General features: G+C 40.4%; 1 protein-coding gene across 2 annotated transcripts in view; it reads left to right on the plus strand.

Annotated features, from left to right (window-relative positions):
- Positions 1 to 15,540, plus strand: part of TENM1 (teneurin transmembrane protein 1) — a 344,632-nt gene that overhangs the window by 215,470 nt on the left and 113,622 nt on the right. For both annotated transcript variants that reach the window (XM_037408500.1, XM_037408501.1), the window contains exons 10-11: positions 409 to 603; positions 4,077 to 4,277. In XM_037408500.1, the coding sequence (XP_037264397.1) occupies positions 409 to 603; positions 4,077 to 4,277 (396 nt within the window). The remainder of the gene's footprint in view (positions 1 to 408; positions 604 to 4,076; positions 4,278 to 15,540) is intronic.

Genomic DNA, 15,540 nt, shown 5'->3' on the forward strand with positions numbered 1-15,540 from the left:
GCTGAGACTTCAGGAATGTTAAGTCAGCTTAGAAGAAAGAAGAAAAGGGCAGTATCGTGCTTCAGTTCACAGGGAAGAAATATTCATCTTACTGAAATCGTAAGAAGGCATCACTGCAAATGTACTGCAGAGGCCAATCAAGGGGAGGGAATTCTTTTTATCTTCTAAGAAGCCCCATTTCAGGTCAAAATTAAAGGTGTACTAGGGAATGAGACTGAGGAGATGAGGACATCGTATTACTGCTGCACTGCCCTAGTTGGAAGGTTTCAGCCTGTGACAACCCGCGAATCAAACGGAGGAGGTGGGGGGCTGGAGTTGGATAAGCCATTTTACAGAACAAGAAATGCTATAAATGTTAATCTATGTAAGTATGTAAATACATTAAAAAGGTCAATCTGCCCTCTTCAGATTCCTGTCCGGTGCTGTGCAGTGGAAATGGAGAATATGAGAAAGGTCACTGTGTGTGTCGAAATGGGTGGAAAGGACCAGAGTGTGATGTTCCAGAAGAACAGTGTATTGATCCAACCTGCTTTGGCCACGGTACTTGTATCATGGGCGTCTGCATCTGTGTCCCTGGATACAAAGGAGAGATTTGTGAGGAAGGTTTGTGAAGTTTTCCTCTCTATAGTTGGGGGGTTTGATTTTTGTCTTTAATCTCCAAACCTTTTTTAAGGTAGTTAAGAACTCACATAGACCTGAGCAGCTGACTGAAGCAGTACTGTTTTGCCCAAAAGCACCTTTACTGTCTCGTAGAGAGTAATGTTAAGGTAGAAAATTATCAAAGGTAAAGGCACTCGGGACTCAGTAACAGTCATGGAAGCTGATCACACCATTTCCAAGATTCACATTTTTATTCTAAAAGAATAAAATTATTTAACATTGTGTGATAAGGCTATATAATAATTGCAGCATGGGCAGTCCTCTGAAATACTCAGTTTCTCCTTTGGTTGAGGAGAGCTCTACTTCTCGGAGGATTTCTGTTCCTTCCCTCCACTGAATCTCAGTAGCAAGAACAGAGCTGGGTGGGAGTTTTTGCCTTTCACCAAGCGATGTATTTTCAATTCTCCAAAAGTTTCCTGGAAAACATCCCAGCAAAAAGGATTCCTTTTTTTTTTCTTTTTTTTTTTTATGAAAGTTGTGAGACCATCTTGATCTGTTTGTCCCCCTGTTTCTTCTCTCAGGCTCCACATATTTTTTCAGGAAGGGTGGCTGGCAGCCCCAGTTCTTGCTACCAGGAGCCTCGGTCCCTCAGCACACACTGTCAGACAGCCCGGGCAGGCTTTTTTACTTGGCCAAAAGCTGAGGGTAAGGCAGTCAGAAGATCATTTAAACAAAATATGATGTGGTAGTTCTCCAAGGCGATCAGAAGATTGTAATCTGCTTTTCCCTTTCTTCATTCTCTTACATCTTAGATTTTTTCTGCAAAGAACATACTGACAATATAAAGCCAAAGGAGCAGGAAACAGTCTGTTTACCAGAACATACTTTGTATTTCTGTTGTCGTTTGTCAATTTTACTGTGAGCCTGTGCTGAGGGTGCTAAACCAGCATCCTTTAAGGCTTGGCTACTAGAAAGTGGGGAATCCTGACAAGTAACTGTACTTATGCTCATCGTAGTACCAACGTGTCTCTGCCCGCATCTATAGAAAGAAGCAGGGTTTTTTAAGTTTGCCTCTTAGCATTTCTGAGATAGCTCATCAGCTTTAACTTTCTCCCTCTGTGCATAGCCTCGGAAAGCAGAACCCTCCTTCATGCTTGCCCTGATTTGGTGATGTTTCACTAGTCCCCTTAGCCTGAAGCTAGTGACAGCATACTTTGCACTTCCCGCTATATAGATTTTAGGTAATTGTTTTGAGTAGCACACGGAGGAGGTTCTTTATGTGGCTTGAATTCTCTAGTCAGAAAAATATCCAGGATGGATTTGATGGATTTGACATACCTGGTACAGTTTTTAAAGGGAGGATCAAGAGAATGCTGCTGACACACTCAGTTGCTGGTAGTTTCAGAAATGGACAAAAAAAAAAAAAAACCCAAGAAAACCCAAATGGGAAAAAGCAAATAATGCACAGATTTACCCACTGAGGCCACAATGCTGAACAAGCCTGTAGCTGGTGAGCGGCTGCCTGTGGTCTTGGGTTGCTTTGTTTCTTGCCACAACGTGATCATGCAAAACGGCTGAAAAAACCCCAAACAATTAAGATAAATGTACTCAAACAGCTGTTGAAACTAAGAGTGTTGAAACATTGGATTTTTAAAGTTTAAGATAAATGTACTCAAACGGCTGTTGAAACTAAGAGTGTTGAAACATTGGATTTTTAAAGTAAGGGGCGTATTTAAATTTTAAAAAAGGTGGCATTATATAGAAATAGAGTGGATGAAACAAACCTGCACAACCAAGTACAGTGGGGTTTTATTGTAACAGTGTGTGTGTGTGACATGACTGTTCAGTTTACTGTATTGTACAGAGTAACTTCTGCAGCACTGGAAGCAATTCTGCCAGGAATTCAGATTACATTATTGTATGTAAATATGAGTTTAATATTGTAGCCGTATTGTTAAAATAGCAGACGTAGTAACAGATGCACTATCCAGGGAACACTAGTAGCTACATGTATTCATTGCTGTGGGGGAGTCCTTTGAATTTGTCATCAGATTATCATTACTAAAGTGGGTGATCCTTTTTAAACTGTTTATGGAGTCACTCAGTTTTAAAAGACTGGCAGAATAAAGAGCTGTTTCAGGATCGAGAGAAAATTGCTGAATGTTTTTGTCCTGCACTTAGCAAGGTATGTATTGTCCAGAAACACTGATTCCTCACTTTTGGAATTACATTGTGCTGTGCACCAGCCTGGAAGGCTGAAAAAGATACAACATAAATCTTGAAATAAGATCTTAAATTGGTGGCATAGCAGCTCAAAAGATAAAGCATCACTTCTTTATTCTTAGGTCAAAAGGTCCTATAAACTGGAGGCCGTTTATCTCCACGTCTGAAATATTTAGTCTTCCCTTACTGAAGCAGAGAGCATCTCCTCATCCCTGTAGCACAGATCTGTTTGTTACATTTACAGTGTAATTATTAGAGCAGTGCTTGGGCAGATACTTGAAAAATACATGCAAGAACTTTCCAAGTGCCTCTTTAACATTAGTCTGAAGCATGATCTAACATGAATGAGCTTTTGGCTAATTGTTTCCTATGTTCAGACCCCCCAAATCCTTTCCAGCTCCGCAGGCTTCCTGCAGCCTCCAGAGAAGGCAGGCTGTGTTCTGCTTAAATCTGTCTTCTTAAAAAAATGCTGGGGGCTTATGAAAGAATATGCTGATTATATAGGACTAACTAGCTGATTTAAATTCTTCTACAGAGCTCCTGAATTTTTCACTAGAAATAGTTTAATCCAAATTGAGAACAAATTTAGCTCTTTGTCTGTTTGCAAATTGTTCATCACTACATTATGACTTTTATGAATCTGTTCATTATCTGCAATTGCCCAGCACATACTTTTTATGAGTGTATGAGATTATTTTTTTTTTACAGCAAGCATTCAGTCAGATATTCACTGCTTGGGGTTAGTGGGTGGCCATTTTTTTTTCTATCAGATTTTCAGCTGTAGAGATAACTTTCCACAGGAAGATGAAAGAGTAAGTCTTTCTTTCCCCAGATGTAAATAAAAACACAGAGCGCAAATACCCAAATGGAAACACAATGCACAATTGTACAAGTAATTATTAATTGCTCCGGTTCTTTCCTAGCCCTGCTACTGGAGCACAGACTTCATGGACTTGGACCAATAGATCTATCTTGAGAATCTGCATTTTAAAAATAAGACAATATCCTTGACGAGCAGAATGCTGTGACCTCTAACAGTCTGCGTGCTTGCTTCTTGTGTTGGTTTGGGCTTATACTTTTACACAGCTGTTAGCATATTCTGTTTTTTCCTTGCCTTTGTTAACATTGTTTCAGTTTGGATGCTTTTTGTGCAAATAGCCAATTAATCTGAATGCCTGATGTTGTATTTCGGTAGGAAACCACTAAAAAAGTGTAAGTTTTATGCTCTAACTTGTACATTCCCTGCTTTCCAGAGGACTGCTTGGATCCGATGTGCTCTGGCCACGGAGTGTGTGTTCAAGGGGAATGTCACTGCTCCACGGGCTGGGGTGGCGTGAACTGTGAGACATCACTCCCCGTGTGCCAGGAGCAGTGCTCAGGGCACGGGACTTTCCTCCTGGACACGGGGCTCTGCAGCTGTGAACCGCAGTGGACAGGTTCAGACTGTTCAACAGGTAGGCTGGAGATTTTTTCAATAATGCCTATGTTTTCTGTTTGAGTCATGAAAGAAAGTAGTTTCTGTTACTGGGCTGGTATGAATTTAGAAAAACAAGATAGGGATGAACCAGGGATGCTGTGGCATGGCACTTAATGGGCTTGTCAGCAGCTGGCTTTCTGTTGACAAGGATAGAAAGGCTTTTTCTCTGTGACAAGTATGTTTACTGCCTACTGGCGTGACAGCAAGAGCAGTAGTCCTGCAAGAGCGCAAGTGCCTCCTGGCATGGATTGGAGTTAAGCATGACTCTCGCCTGAGATGTTGAGCACTTATCAGGCTCATGCAAGGAGGGAATCTTGCAACTCTGAGAGAAACCGGGTGGATATAAAAAAAGTAACAGTCTCAATGCAGTTGACTGATGAGTAAGAAGGCTTTGTCAAAAAAATCTTTAAACAAAAACGACCATCCATGCTGGGATAAAAACTCTTTTCTTTCTTAGAGGACCATCAAGGTTTGAACCCATTGAATTTGATTAAGAGTTGAAATGGATTTCCTATGTGCTTTGTACATTTACGTTTCCTTTTCTTGAAATGAATGCACTGTGGACATTTTACTCTGTAATGGAGCATGTCATTACCAATGTACGTTCTACTATTTTTTTCCCCATAAAGCTCACACAACCGGAATCTCAGATGATACGTAGCACATCCCAGTACAGAATAGGTGCAAGTGACAGATTTGCTGAATACTCTGGAATGCAACCAGTGGTCCAAGTCACCAATTTTTTCTTAGAAATCATCATTCAAAAGAACACTTGGAACAGTATATATTTCCATTCAAATCTTTATATGATTAAGGTCTTTAAGTTGGGTCTCTTGAAATGTCCTTCCCCATGATAACTTTTTAAGCAACAAAATATCGACCTGCTAATAGTTTTCAGTGTTTGTTAAAACATCCTGCATTCATTCTACACTCTAGAATTAATGCATGGAATTTCAGTCTGTCACTGCCAGATGCAGTACTTGCTTTGATAAGAATTGACTTTTTATTGACTTTCAGCAAAAATCCAGCTGCCTTCATTTTTATTATGTAATTTTTAATGTGTTAACAATATTCCTTGAAGCTTAGTAACGTACTTCCGTTAATGAAGCAATTAATTAGGAAAGGTGCTAGCTATGTAGTAATTTTTTACTCACAAAACATGCAAACTAACTCTGTTCTAATACAATGTTATTGTAGCTCAAAAAGATATGTTAATCTCCAATAGGTCTGTTGTGTCACCTGCATGGGGCAATTAGATATTAAGTAAGAGAACAAAGGGCTAATAAATAACTGCAGTGAAGGGGCTTTTATCTTGTGTGCTGGGATCATAGTTTTCATGTTTGTCTTGCCTCCAAAGCTGTTTAGATCAATTTTTAGAAGGAAGATAACTTTTTTTCTTACTTCATCAACCAGCAGGGAAAATACCTCTCTTCATCCCTACTGTCTTCTGAGTAGTCAGAGGATGCTTTTACAACCATGAACAGGCGTCTCTCTCTATAGCTAGATACTTCAGATCTCTCCTTGCAAATATATCTTTCTTCAGAGGTGTTAAACTAGATTCAGGATTGTTTTGGCAATGCAATGAGTGTTAGACTGAAGTATAGATGTTCATTTGCACTTGAGACTCTTTCCGTAGGATCGGTGATTGCTGTGCATGCTGGAAGTAAAGCCTGAATTTAGTGAGGAAGGAAAACATCAGTTACTAAGTAAGAAAACATAATGTGAGTAATAAGGTCAGAATAAACGAGCTGTCATATGTGAATGGAAAAAATCATGAGATTCTGTGCAATGGAGAGGATGAAAAGGGTAAACCACAGACTGCTCGTCCAGAATTAGACAAGGAAAACTTTGCAACTGATAGACGAGCAGTCTCTCAGCCTGTCTCAAACCCTTGCACTTTCCCGCCATCTCTGTACTGCATCACTGTCAGCACAGTGAAAATTTGCCTTTCTGTATCACCTTGAACACTACAGACTCCTGTCCTGATGATTACTGCATTCCCCAGCAAATTCAAAATGCTTTCAAAATAAAAGGATAAATCATTTGAAGTTTTACGGTTTTCCTAGAGAGAAAATAATATGTCTTGCTCTGCTTTATGAAGGAGAAATAGCAAAGGCTCCAGAATATTTTTGAGTACAGTATCCTGGATACACTGTCACCCGCCTGAAGAAGAATGAGCCATCTCTATACCTTCCCCTACCTGCCCTCCCTAGCTCTTCAGACACTAAGAAATTCCATTTTACAAGCAGCAGACGGGGGAAAGACAGAAGTTGGTGTGGATGTGGAGGAACAGAGATGAAGGGTGACTGTGTGACCCATGCATATCCTGAAAGGTTGCCAGTGTTTGAAGCTCCAGCCTGAGATCTGGAATCGTTCATGGATTTTTGAGGCTGGAAAAGGCCATGGTGTTCATGCTGTTTGAGTTTCTGTAGGACATGTACAAAAAAAAAAAAATAATAATAATCCTTCAGTTTCCGCTTGACACTTGTAATTTCTGTCCAGTTTTTAGAAATTTAACCTTCTCACAAAGACTTAAAATGAAGGGTAGGTTGCCATGTCCTTAGGTAAATTGTTTCAATTATGCCTGACCCTCTCTGCTAAAAAGTGTACCTTCTACTCCCAATTTGCATAGGTGAAAAGTCTTACAGTTGTGTTCCTTTCCGTGAGGTGAAAGACTGTCAAATTCTTTGTCAAAGTCATTACATTTTTTGTCCTAAATGTTTATAAAAAGAGCCAATATTTTAAATACATTTGCTTCTCATAATGCTGCATACACACACCTCTCTCCCACCCCCACCCCGCCTTCTCTTTCTCTCTCTCTCCCTTTCTCTGTCTCCACTTCTGCAAGAGGAATAAGGCCAGAAAAAAAATAAAGTATTTCTTGGGGTTTCAGGTAGGCATTTTGGGATGTATGACTGACCACATAAAGCGTGTGGTTTTCTTTTCCTATTGCTTCATAAAACAATTACATTAAGGGAACACTGAAATTCCAAGCTTCAGTATTCAAAGGTCAAAGAGAGACAAAAGAAGATACCTACATGTTAACTAACTCATCTTTCCCGTGTTTCTTATGAAACAGGTTTCATTTTTCACACTTAAAGAAATGCCATTTTGCTAAGGATGTATGGCCTGATCATTCAAGCAGTTACTTGCTCCTGTATGTACTTGCTGTCCTGCACAGTTGCTGTACTAACGACAATGTCTTTTCCTAATCTACCAGAATGTTCAGATCAGATTCTACGTGAAGTTGCATGTTGGGAGTGTTTGGATACAACAAACACTGAAGTGTGACATGATTGAATTAATTGGCTGGTAAGAAGTGCGTAGTTTAAAAAGGGTGAGATGTGTATATCGTTATATATAAATATTTGAGGGAGCACATGCACAAAAGCACGGAGTAATGGAGTGATTTGGATTTATTCCTAGTCTTCCCTGGTGTGAGGCACAATTTCTTAAGGGACTGTCAAAATGAGGAGGCCATAGCTGCGATCCACCTAAGTATTGCAGAGTCCATCTTGGAGGCTTCCATATAGGAATATGAATTCTGCATTATCCCCTTTTTTGGGTCAGCAGCTACATGTCTCAGATTGTCCACTGAGCTTTTGTAATGCTTTTTCTGAAGAACTCTTCCTTTTTCTTTAGGCTTTATGTACGTTCTTAAGGAATTACTTTATTCAGTAGAATAGAATAATTCAACAGACAACACCTGTAGTACAAGGACTGGTGTAACTAGGGCACCCCTAGTACATGTTCAGAGTTGAGGATCAATCTTCAATGCAAAAGTAACTCCAGTGTTAGAGATGTTTCTTACGCTACAGCGGTGGGGAGCAGCTGTGTGGCACAGAATTAACTACCATATAACCAGGTCAGAGTCCATCTGACTTACTGCTCTAGTTAAACTGTCCTGCCTGACCTATCGGCTTGAGCATCTTGTATGTATGAGGATTAGCTGGTGATCGGGCGCCTTTGTACCAGCACTACAAGGCACACTGTTAACAGCTGTGAGCTGTGGAGAGCAGGTGCTTGCTGCTGAAATCATTGACTTCCTTTCCTGACCAGCTTCTAGCCAAAAGAGTGGCAATTCTGAAGAGCTTCAAGATCTTATTGTTGGCATCAGAGGCCTGAGGCGAGGATCCCCTCTCCAGTGTAGCATAGACCTGATCACTTTCTTTGCACTGCTTTGATTCCTAAAGTGTTTCCAAGACCAAAAGAAACAGCCACAGCACTGGTACAGTTCCACACTGTCCGAGCCAGTTCCATGTCCAGCAAAGTCTGCTCTGACCCATGGGCTGCCAAAACCCTATCTCCCTGCACCACCTCCAGATACTCCTTCTAGGTCTAAAGTTCTTGATGACTACTTGGCATGCTAGAAGCCCAGAAAATCCTCTTACAGAACTCCAGAACAGCTGTCAGGATATTTTTTTCATCATGTTTGACTTGGTTCTCAATAAAAGCAGCTCAATGTGGCTTGGAAGTTGTTCAGACATTTAGTATTGCTAATCCTACACTACTTGTAGGACACAACCTACACTGGCTTTTTATTCAGCTCTCTAAGATCCATCCTTTCAATATTCTTAACTGGGTATCTGTTACAGATGTATTTGGGCTCTTTCTACCCAACAATATTGAACTTCCATGAGAAGACATTTTCTTTTGTTAGCTCTGATTTCCATTTCCCTATCCCAAAGATGACATGGTTTCCATTCAGGTTTTGCCTTGCTACTTATGCGCCTGTTCATAAAGGCTCTTCCTGCTAGCTAACGTTCAAACAGAAAGTTAATATGCTTCTGATTCTGCTGCCTTCTTTAGGCAGCAGCAAATGAATTTCACTCTGAAAATATTGACAGATCTTTAGCTACACCCATCAAAACAACACGGATCGGTATCCTTTCTGCCACCATATGTGACATCAGGAGGGAAAAATCACTTACCTTCTATCTGTACCTAATACTTGGTTTATTATATGGACAAGATCAAAGTGCTTTAATTGTTCTATTTGATTATACACTGACGTGTATTTACCATGAAGGATATGGATTAGCCTGCTTTGCCAATTTGCCAACTGGCTTCAATGCTGAAGGTCAAAAACAAGCTGTGGCACTCGCTGCTTCAAAATTATACCGATGTCAGGTATTTGTAGAGAAGCAGCAGAGAGTTATGAGTTCTTCCAAATGCTGTACCTTGGACATAGCTGTTATAATTCCCGTTGCAAGTAGTGCTGCAGTCGTTATTCAAGTGATGTAACAGAATCTTTCATTCCTGCCGGCCTGGCTGGGCATTGCTTGCCGCCTTTACCTGTGGTGTAATCTACATTGAAATACACAGGGAGGTTCAGTGTCTTCTACAATAACTTTATTTCTTTGTTTTAGTCAGGCGCCCCTCAAACAGTCATCTGTCCCACTTGCTGTAGTCTCCACCTTGGACTGTACAAGGAATGAGGAGAGTTGTGTCCACTTTTCCCTAAAAGTAAGGAAGGCACAGCTGTTCGGGCCAAGCTAAGCTGAACTCAGGCAGAGCTCCACAGGTATCTCCGAGGAAAGCTGTCTTTCCACTATTTTGATTCCCTAAATGTTTCCAAGACAGAAAGAAACAGCAAAAGCCCTGTTACAGTTCCATACTGTCCAAGACATTAACCCCAACAGTCATACCTACCACGCAGCAAATAGATCATCTTCAAACATTGTAATGGCTTTAGCTCATGCTGTCAAAAAAACCATGTGCTTTTACCTCTCTAATCATTAGTTTGTGGAAAAACAAATGCTTTTCTGATGTAAAGCCCTGAAAATTAAAAGACCCATGATAATACTGACAATATAAATGTGAGTATTCTGTGTCTTAACCAATTCCTTACTGTCTTGTTTATCACTTCGCTCATTTAATTTTAGGGTTTTTTTTCTAGTTTGGTCATACTTTGGCAAGTAGCACAAAAATGCCCAAAGACATTTGGCCACTACCAATATAGCCACCTGACAGGGGAAGAGATTGGGTTCCATTTCTCATTCAGTCTCTCCCCCTTCTCCTCTAAAAGATGTGAATAGAGAATAGGAATTTCATACTTTGTTCCAAGTGAGACCGATTAGAAAATATTTTTTTATGAAAACTGCCTGTGCTGGAAAAGGTCGTCCTTGGTATATTTTAGAGTCTCAGCATCTTTACACCATACTGAAACCACTTATGGTTCGATGTGAAAATCCGTTATTATGCAGACCTTGAACATATGGCTCAGTTGACCGGTACAGTATGGGGTGATCTTACTGCATACATGACAGTAGGATGGAAGACTGATAGTACACTTTTTTAATGTCACCACGACTTCGATATAGTCAACTTTCTGCTTAGTGTCTGTGGATTTTTGTTGCTTTATTTATAGGCTGTCATCCAAAATCCCTTGACGCTAATGAGTCATCTCCCTTTGAGGCATAAGGCAGTGCTTTTCAGAAAGACAAAACCAAATTTCTGAGTACTGACTTACTTGTGTCAAGTAGAAGGGAAGCTCTGGCTAATTGAAGGTGCAACATTAACAAACTGAACAAAAAAACTTGTCTTCTGTTCTTAGATTGACACCTTTAACATGGAGCCTTGAGATTAAAGTAGTGAAATATCAAGAGAAAATCGATGACAGAGTTGTTCAGCTGGGCAGAGCCTTAGCTAGCACAAATTAGTGTAACCGCAGTGATGCCACCAATGCAATCCCACTGTGTTTCAGGTGAGAATCCAGGCCTGAGTCACTAATTAATTGCAGCATTATGCCTAAACTATTACAGACTGAAAAGAAATGAAATCTGTGACAGAGCTGATGCCACTGACATTCTGTCCTGTATTCGTTTCTCTAGACTCTATGCAGCCAAAGTAGGCCAGTTTCCATCCTCCTTACTCCAGGACATTTGTCATAATTCCATTGGATCCATTTATACTGCTGAAGCAACCTAATTATGATTGGGAAAAGAATACTGGCAGTTCTTAGTCACAAAAACATTCATCCTAAAATGATTATATGGAGATGGTATATATTTAGCATATCTATTTTTGGTTAAGCTCTCTCTAGCAAGATTGGTGGTAATTTTGCAAAGGGTAAAAATGGATCAGCAGCCTCTTCCTTCAGTGTCTTGCAAAGCATGAAACCTCTTTAAAACTGAAGTGCTTTGAAAAATGCAAAATGTTGTAATTGTTGTAAATTGATATGTGCAGAGTAGAGTAATTTAAAAATCATTAGAAGTATGCATTTTTTAAAGTGCTTCAAAAAGAGATGAAGGCATAATACAGTATATTAATATAGTTCAAGACATTTCAAATTGGTTTCAAAATTAAACATCAAAAACTGCAACTTGAAAAAATAAGGTAAAACCATTTCATTGCAATCAGAAAACTCTTCAGGTTTAGAAAATTGCAGTGTCTGGGTGTCAGTCATTCTCATTTGCCAAGGACAAGGATATTCACTACAAACAACTTGCAGTACTGAAAATGGCCTTGAAATTTGCTCGATGTGTGATGTAATGTCATGCATTTTCTGTAGACTGCTCTGTTCCATGTTGGTACTTCTACTCTGCTCCCAATTTTAGACAAATTTCAAGAACTTTTTAATTACACTGTAACCATCCTTCATTGTTTTGTTCTGAAGAAATGATGGACTTATTTAATTTCATCTAACTGTCCTCGTTCTTTGTGAGAAACTTTGACTATTACTGCTCTGCTAATTAAAAGGATGATTGAAGTTTCCCCTGCTGTTCATTGTCTGACGTTGTAGGAAGAGTCTTCTTACTACCGTATATTTCATTGAAAAGAAAAAAACCTATGTGTGACTAGTTTGATTTGTATCTCGTGTAGAGTTGCAAGAGTTTGCAAAAAGATATCTGGTGAGCAAGATTTCTATTAAAAACTTAGTAGTTAAAGATTGGAACACTTAATATGTGTTGCTGGAGAATTTAAACATGAGATATTTAAGGCAGTGAAGAAGCACTCCAATAAAAATTAATTCTCCTGCATCTTGAAATTGGTCCAGAGGGAACCAGAAATACCTGATGTATTGATTTAAGAAATAGGATAAGTCAAGGGTATGAGATATACAATGAGGAAACTTGGGATGTTTCTCAACTGATTGCTGCTTATTTTGCAGATATGCCAAAAATAATGGCTCCATCCTTCCCTTTTTCTTCCTGAAAATTAAGATTCTTAATCTATTGCTGTCTGCAACTCATTCAGCAATTATTGGAAATATCCCTCGTTCAAATGTAAACGTAATTTACTTAAGTCAGCTTTTGTAAATCCTGGTCTGATCCACGAAAAGGTATTACGTATTCCACCGGGTGGAATCCATAGGCCCGATTTTGGATGCTTCTACCACAGCAGGTCTTCCCTTATCCAGGAGCAAGATCCCCAGATTGCTGTGGTGACAGCAACACGGTCCGGTTCATCCTACCTTCTAGGCGGCTAACCAGAGACTTTCCTCTCTGCATGTATGGCATTGCCTCTCTGCAGGGAGTCCGTTGTGTCCAGGAACGGTCCACCTCTGTGTTTTGTCCTAGACCAGCTCCAACAGATCTGTTTGGAGAGTAATGCTCATCAGGCTCCTTAGGTAGTACCTGTGTAAAATCACGTGTATCGTGAAACTAGAGGTGACATGAAGGTACTCTGACCTCAGCTGGGTGATTATCTAGTAGCAAAACCAGGCAAATAAGTGGGATTTTTGGTAGCAATGCAGGGGCCAAAGTTGTTCAAGCGCCTCCAAATCAGGTAAACGGAGCAAAGGGTTTAAGTTTTTAAATTTTAGATTTAGCCATTTAAGTTGTAATTAAGTGCCTACATCCCTTTTTGCATCTCAACTTTATCACCTGCATGGTAATCAATCTACTAGACAGTGATTAAGAACCATAGTAAAACAACTGATAAGCTATAGCATGGAAAGGACTCTATGTCCAAGAAAATATCAAGATGGACATTCTGAATACGAAAGGCTTGTACTCCATGAGAACCCTTTATAAAAGAGGCCTCTGAAGTAGAGAAGTTGTGGGGACATTCTGCTGGTGTTGTGGATGCTGCAGTGGAGGTGAAAAACATCCTAGATGGCCAACAGAACAGTAGCAGCATACAAAATATTTGCTAATCCAAGTCCAGTGATGAAACCCTGACAAGTTACCCCTACCACCAGCATTCAAAGAAGGGTTCTTGTGTTAGGAGGGAGCTTAACCTCCCTCACAGCTGGAAAAGCACAAATGAGAATTGCTAGAGCAAGAGTACAAAAAGGCACTAGAACACCTGGAGGTTTTGTCCTTCCGTGAATTTCAGAACATCTATGGTGCAAAATGTGTCACATCAGTCCCTGAAAAGCAGAGTTTTTTAACACTTTTTTTTATTGTCATGGTAAAAGTTCTACAAAAATAGCTGTCGTTTCAATATGCTTATGCAGCAGAGTCTATGAATTTTAACTTACCTCTGAAAATAGGAAATTGCTGTTGATAAAAGTCAAAATGACAGGGACTTTCTTTTCTCCTACATATTGCATTTTTAAGCTTTTTGATTGTGTAGATTGTTGCAAGGGTAATATATGTAGACATCTAAGCAATTCCTGGTCTCTGCCCTCTTTAAGCACTCCTGCTTACATGTTGAGGCTCACGTAATACTTTTTAAAGAAAAATAAATTTATAGTAATTATGCAAGAACATTTCAACAGTGATAAAGCAAAAACTCTTGTGATTGTAGCTGCAGTGTACTTTTGCTCTTCAGTTTAGGAAGTCTTGGCTATTTTATAAACAGATTGTTAAAATAGTATCTATCATCTTGTGATCCAAAACCATTTTCTGATGGACTGCAGAAAAGTGATTATTCACATGGCGTATTTGTATTTTCAGCCTCTGCTGTGGTCACCCATGTACTCATTACAAAAGTGCCTTGAGGAAGGGTGGCCAGCCCGGCCGTGCCTCCGTCGGCTCTGCAGAGCAAGACGCAGCAGGGTATCTTTAAGCAATGTGTGACAGGGCAGCATGTCCTGGGAATAACAGAACTGCCTCGGCAAAGCAGTTTGCCTGGGCAAGGGGGGACCAGGGAGAAATGATGAGTTAGTAAAATAAGGTAGGCAGTGTAGAAGGAAGAGAGCAAGCAAAATAATAAAGGGCGCTCATTTGCTTCTTGAAATCTGCAGAGCACTCTGGCAGTTGCACCGGGGGCACTGAGGTGTGATGGCTGTGCTCACTTACAAGCCAGGGTCCCGTGCCCAAGGTGCTGCTTCTCCCTGGTGCAGGAAAAACGCAAGTCATGAGCTGCATCTTTGCTTGAGCAGCAACAGGACAGAACAGCAGCTGCCAGATGCGTGTTGCTATTTCTGTTTGTGCTGCTGACACAGAGGAAGTTCTGGGTTATTTACTGGGAGCGGCTTTATCTCGCTCTGCGCTCATCTCTACGAGCACCGCAGTGACCACAGAAATGTTTGCTCCTTCTCCATGTAAGCAATGTCCGTAGGCAGGCACTGAGCGCTGTGTGACTTCTGCTGCTTGAGGCAGCACTCCTTGCTTTTGCAGAGGAGCTTGTTACACCTGGCTGTTGAGTTGGTCCAAGAAACTATTTTTGCTAAAAAGGGATGAAGCAAGGACAGCTTCTTCGGCTGGATTTACTTTTGACTGTCAACCTGAGATGTTACTTAGAAGCTGGTAATGAGTTTTAATTTCTTGTATGAGTTTACTGCGATACAAATTGGTTATTGGGAACACAGAGTTCCTAAAGTTTATTGTAGTTGATCCACTGTTTCTGTCTGCCCGTGTAGTCTGGCTCTTCACTGAAGGAAAAAAAAAAAAAAAAAGGGGGGGGGGGGTGGGGGGAAAGATAAAAATGGAAGTATGGCCTTTTAAAAGCATCCAGTCCTGGCATGTCGATGTGGATTCTGTGAGTCAGTGTTCCCTTTCCTTCTGAGTTTCTGAGTGATAATTCTATGTCCAATTTGGGCAGCAATGGCATCTGTACCACTTTGGGGCTGCCATTGCTTTTACACAGGTGAAACTGGGTAGATGTTCCTGTAATACATTGAGGAGCAGTACCAGTGCGCACCTGTTTTGCATTTTGAGCCCTTTGGAGGTATGACAAGTAAAATACATCTTCATTACTGAAGTCAGTAGGTACACCTAATGCACAGAGCATGGGAGCTGCATGAGGTAAGCACTTAACCAGAGCGATTTTTGTGAGTAGACCCATATTCAAGGTCATCCTGTAAGCCACTGAGTTAAGGATGGTGCCTACTCTTTGCACATAGTGCT

Source organism: Falco rusticolus, chromosome 14 (genome assembly GCF_015220075.1).
Source record: "Falco rusticolus isolate bFalRus1 chromosome 14, bFalRus1.pri, whole genome shotgun sequence".
NCBI lineage: Eukaryota > Metazoa > Chordata > Aves > Falconiformes > Falconidae > Falco > Falco rusticolus.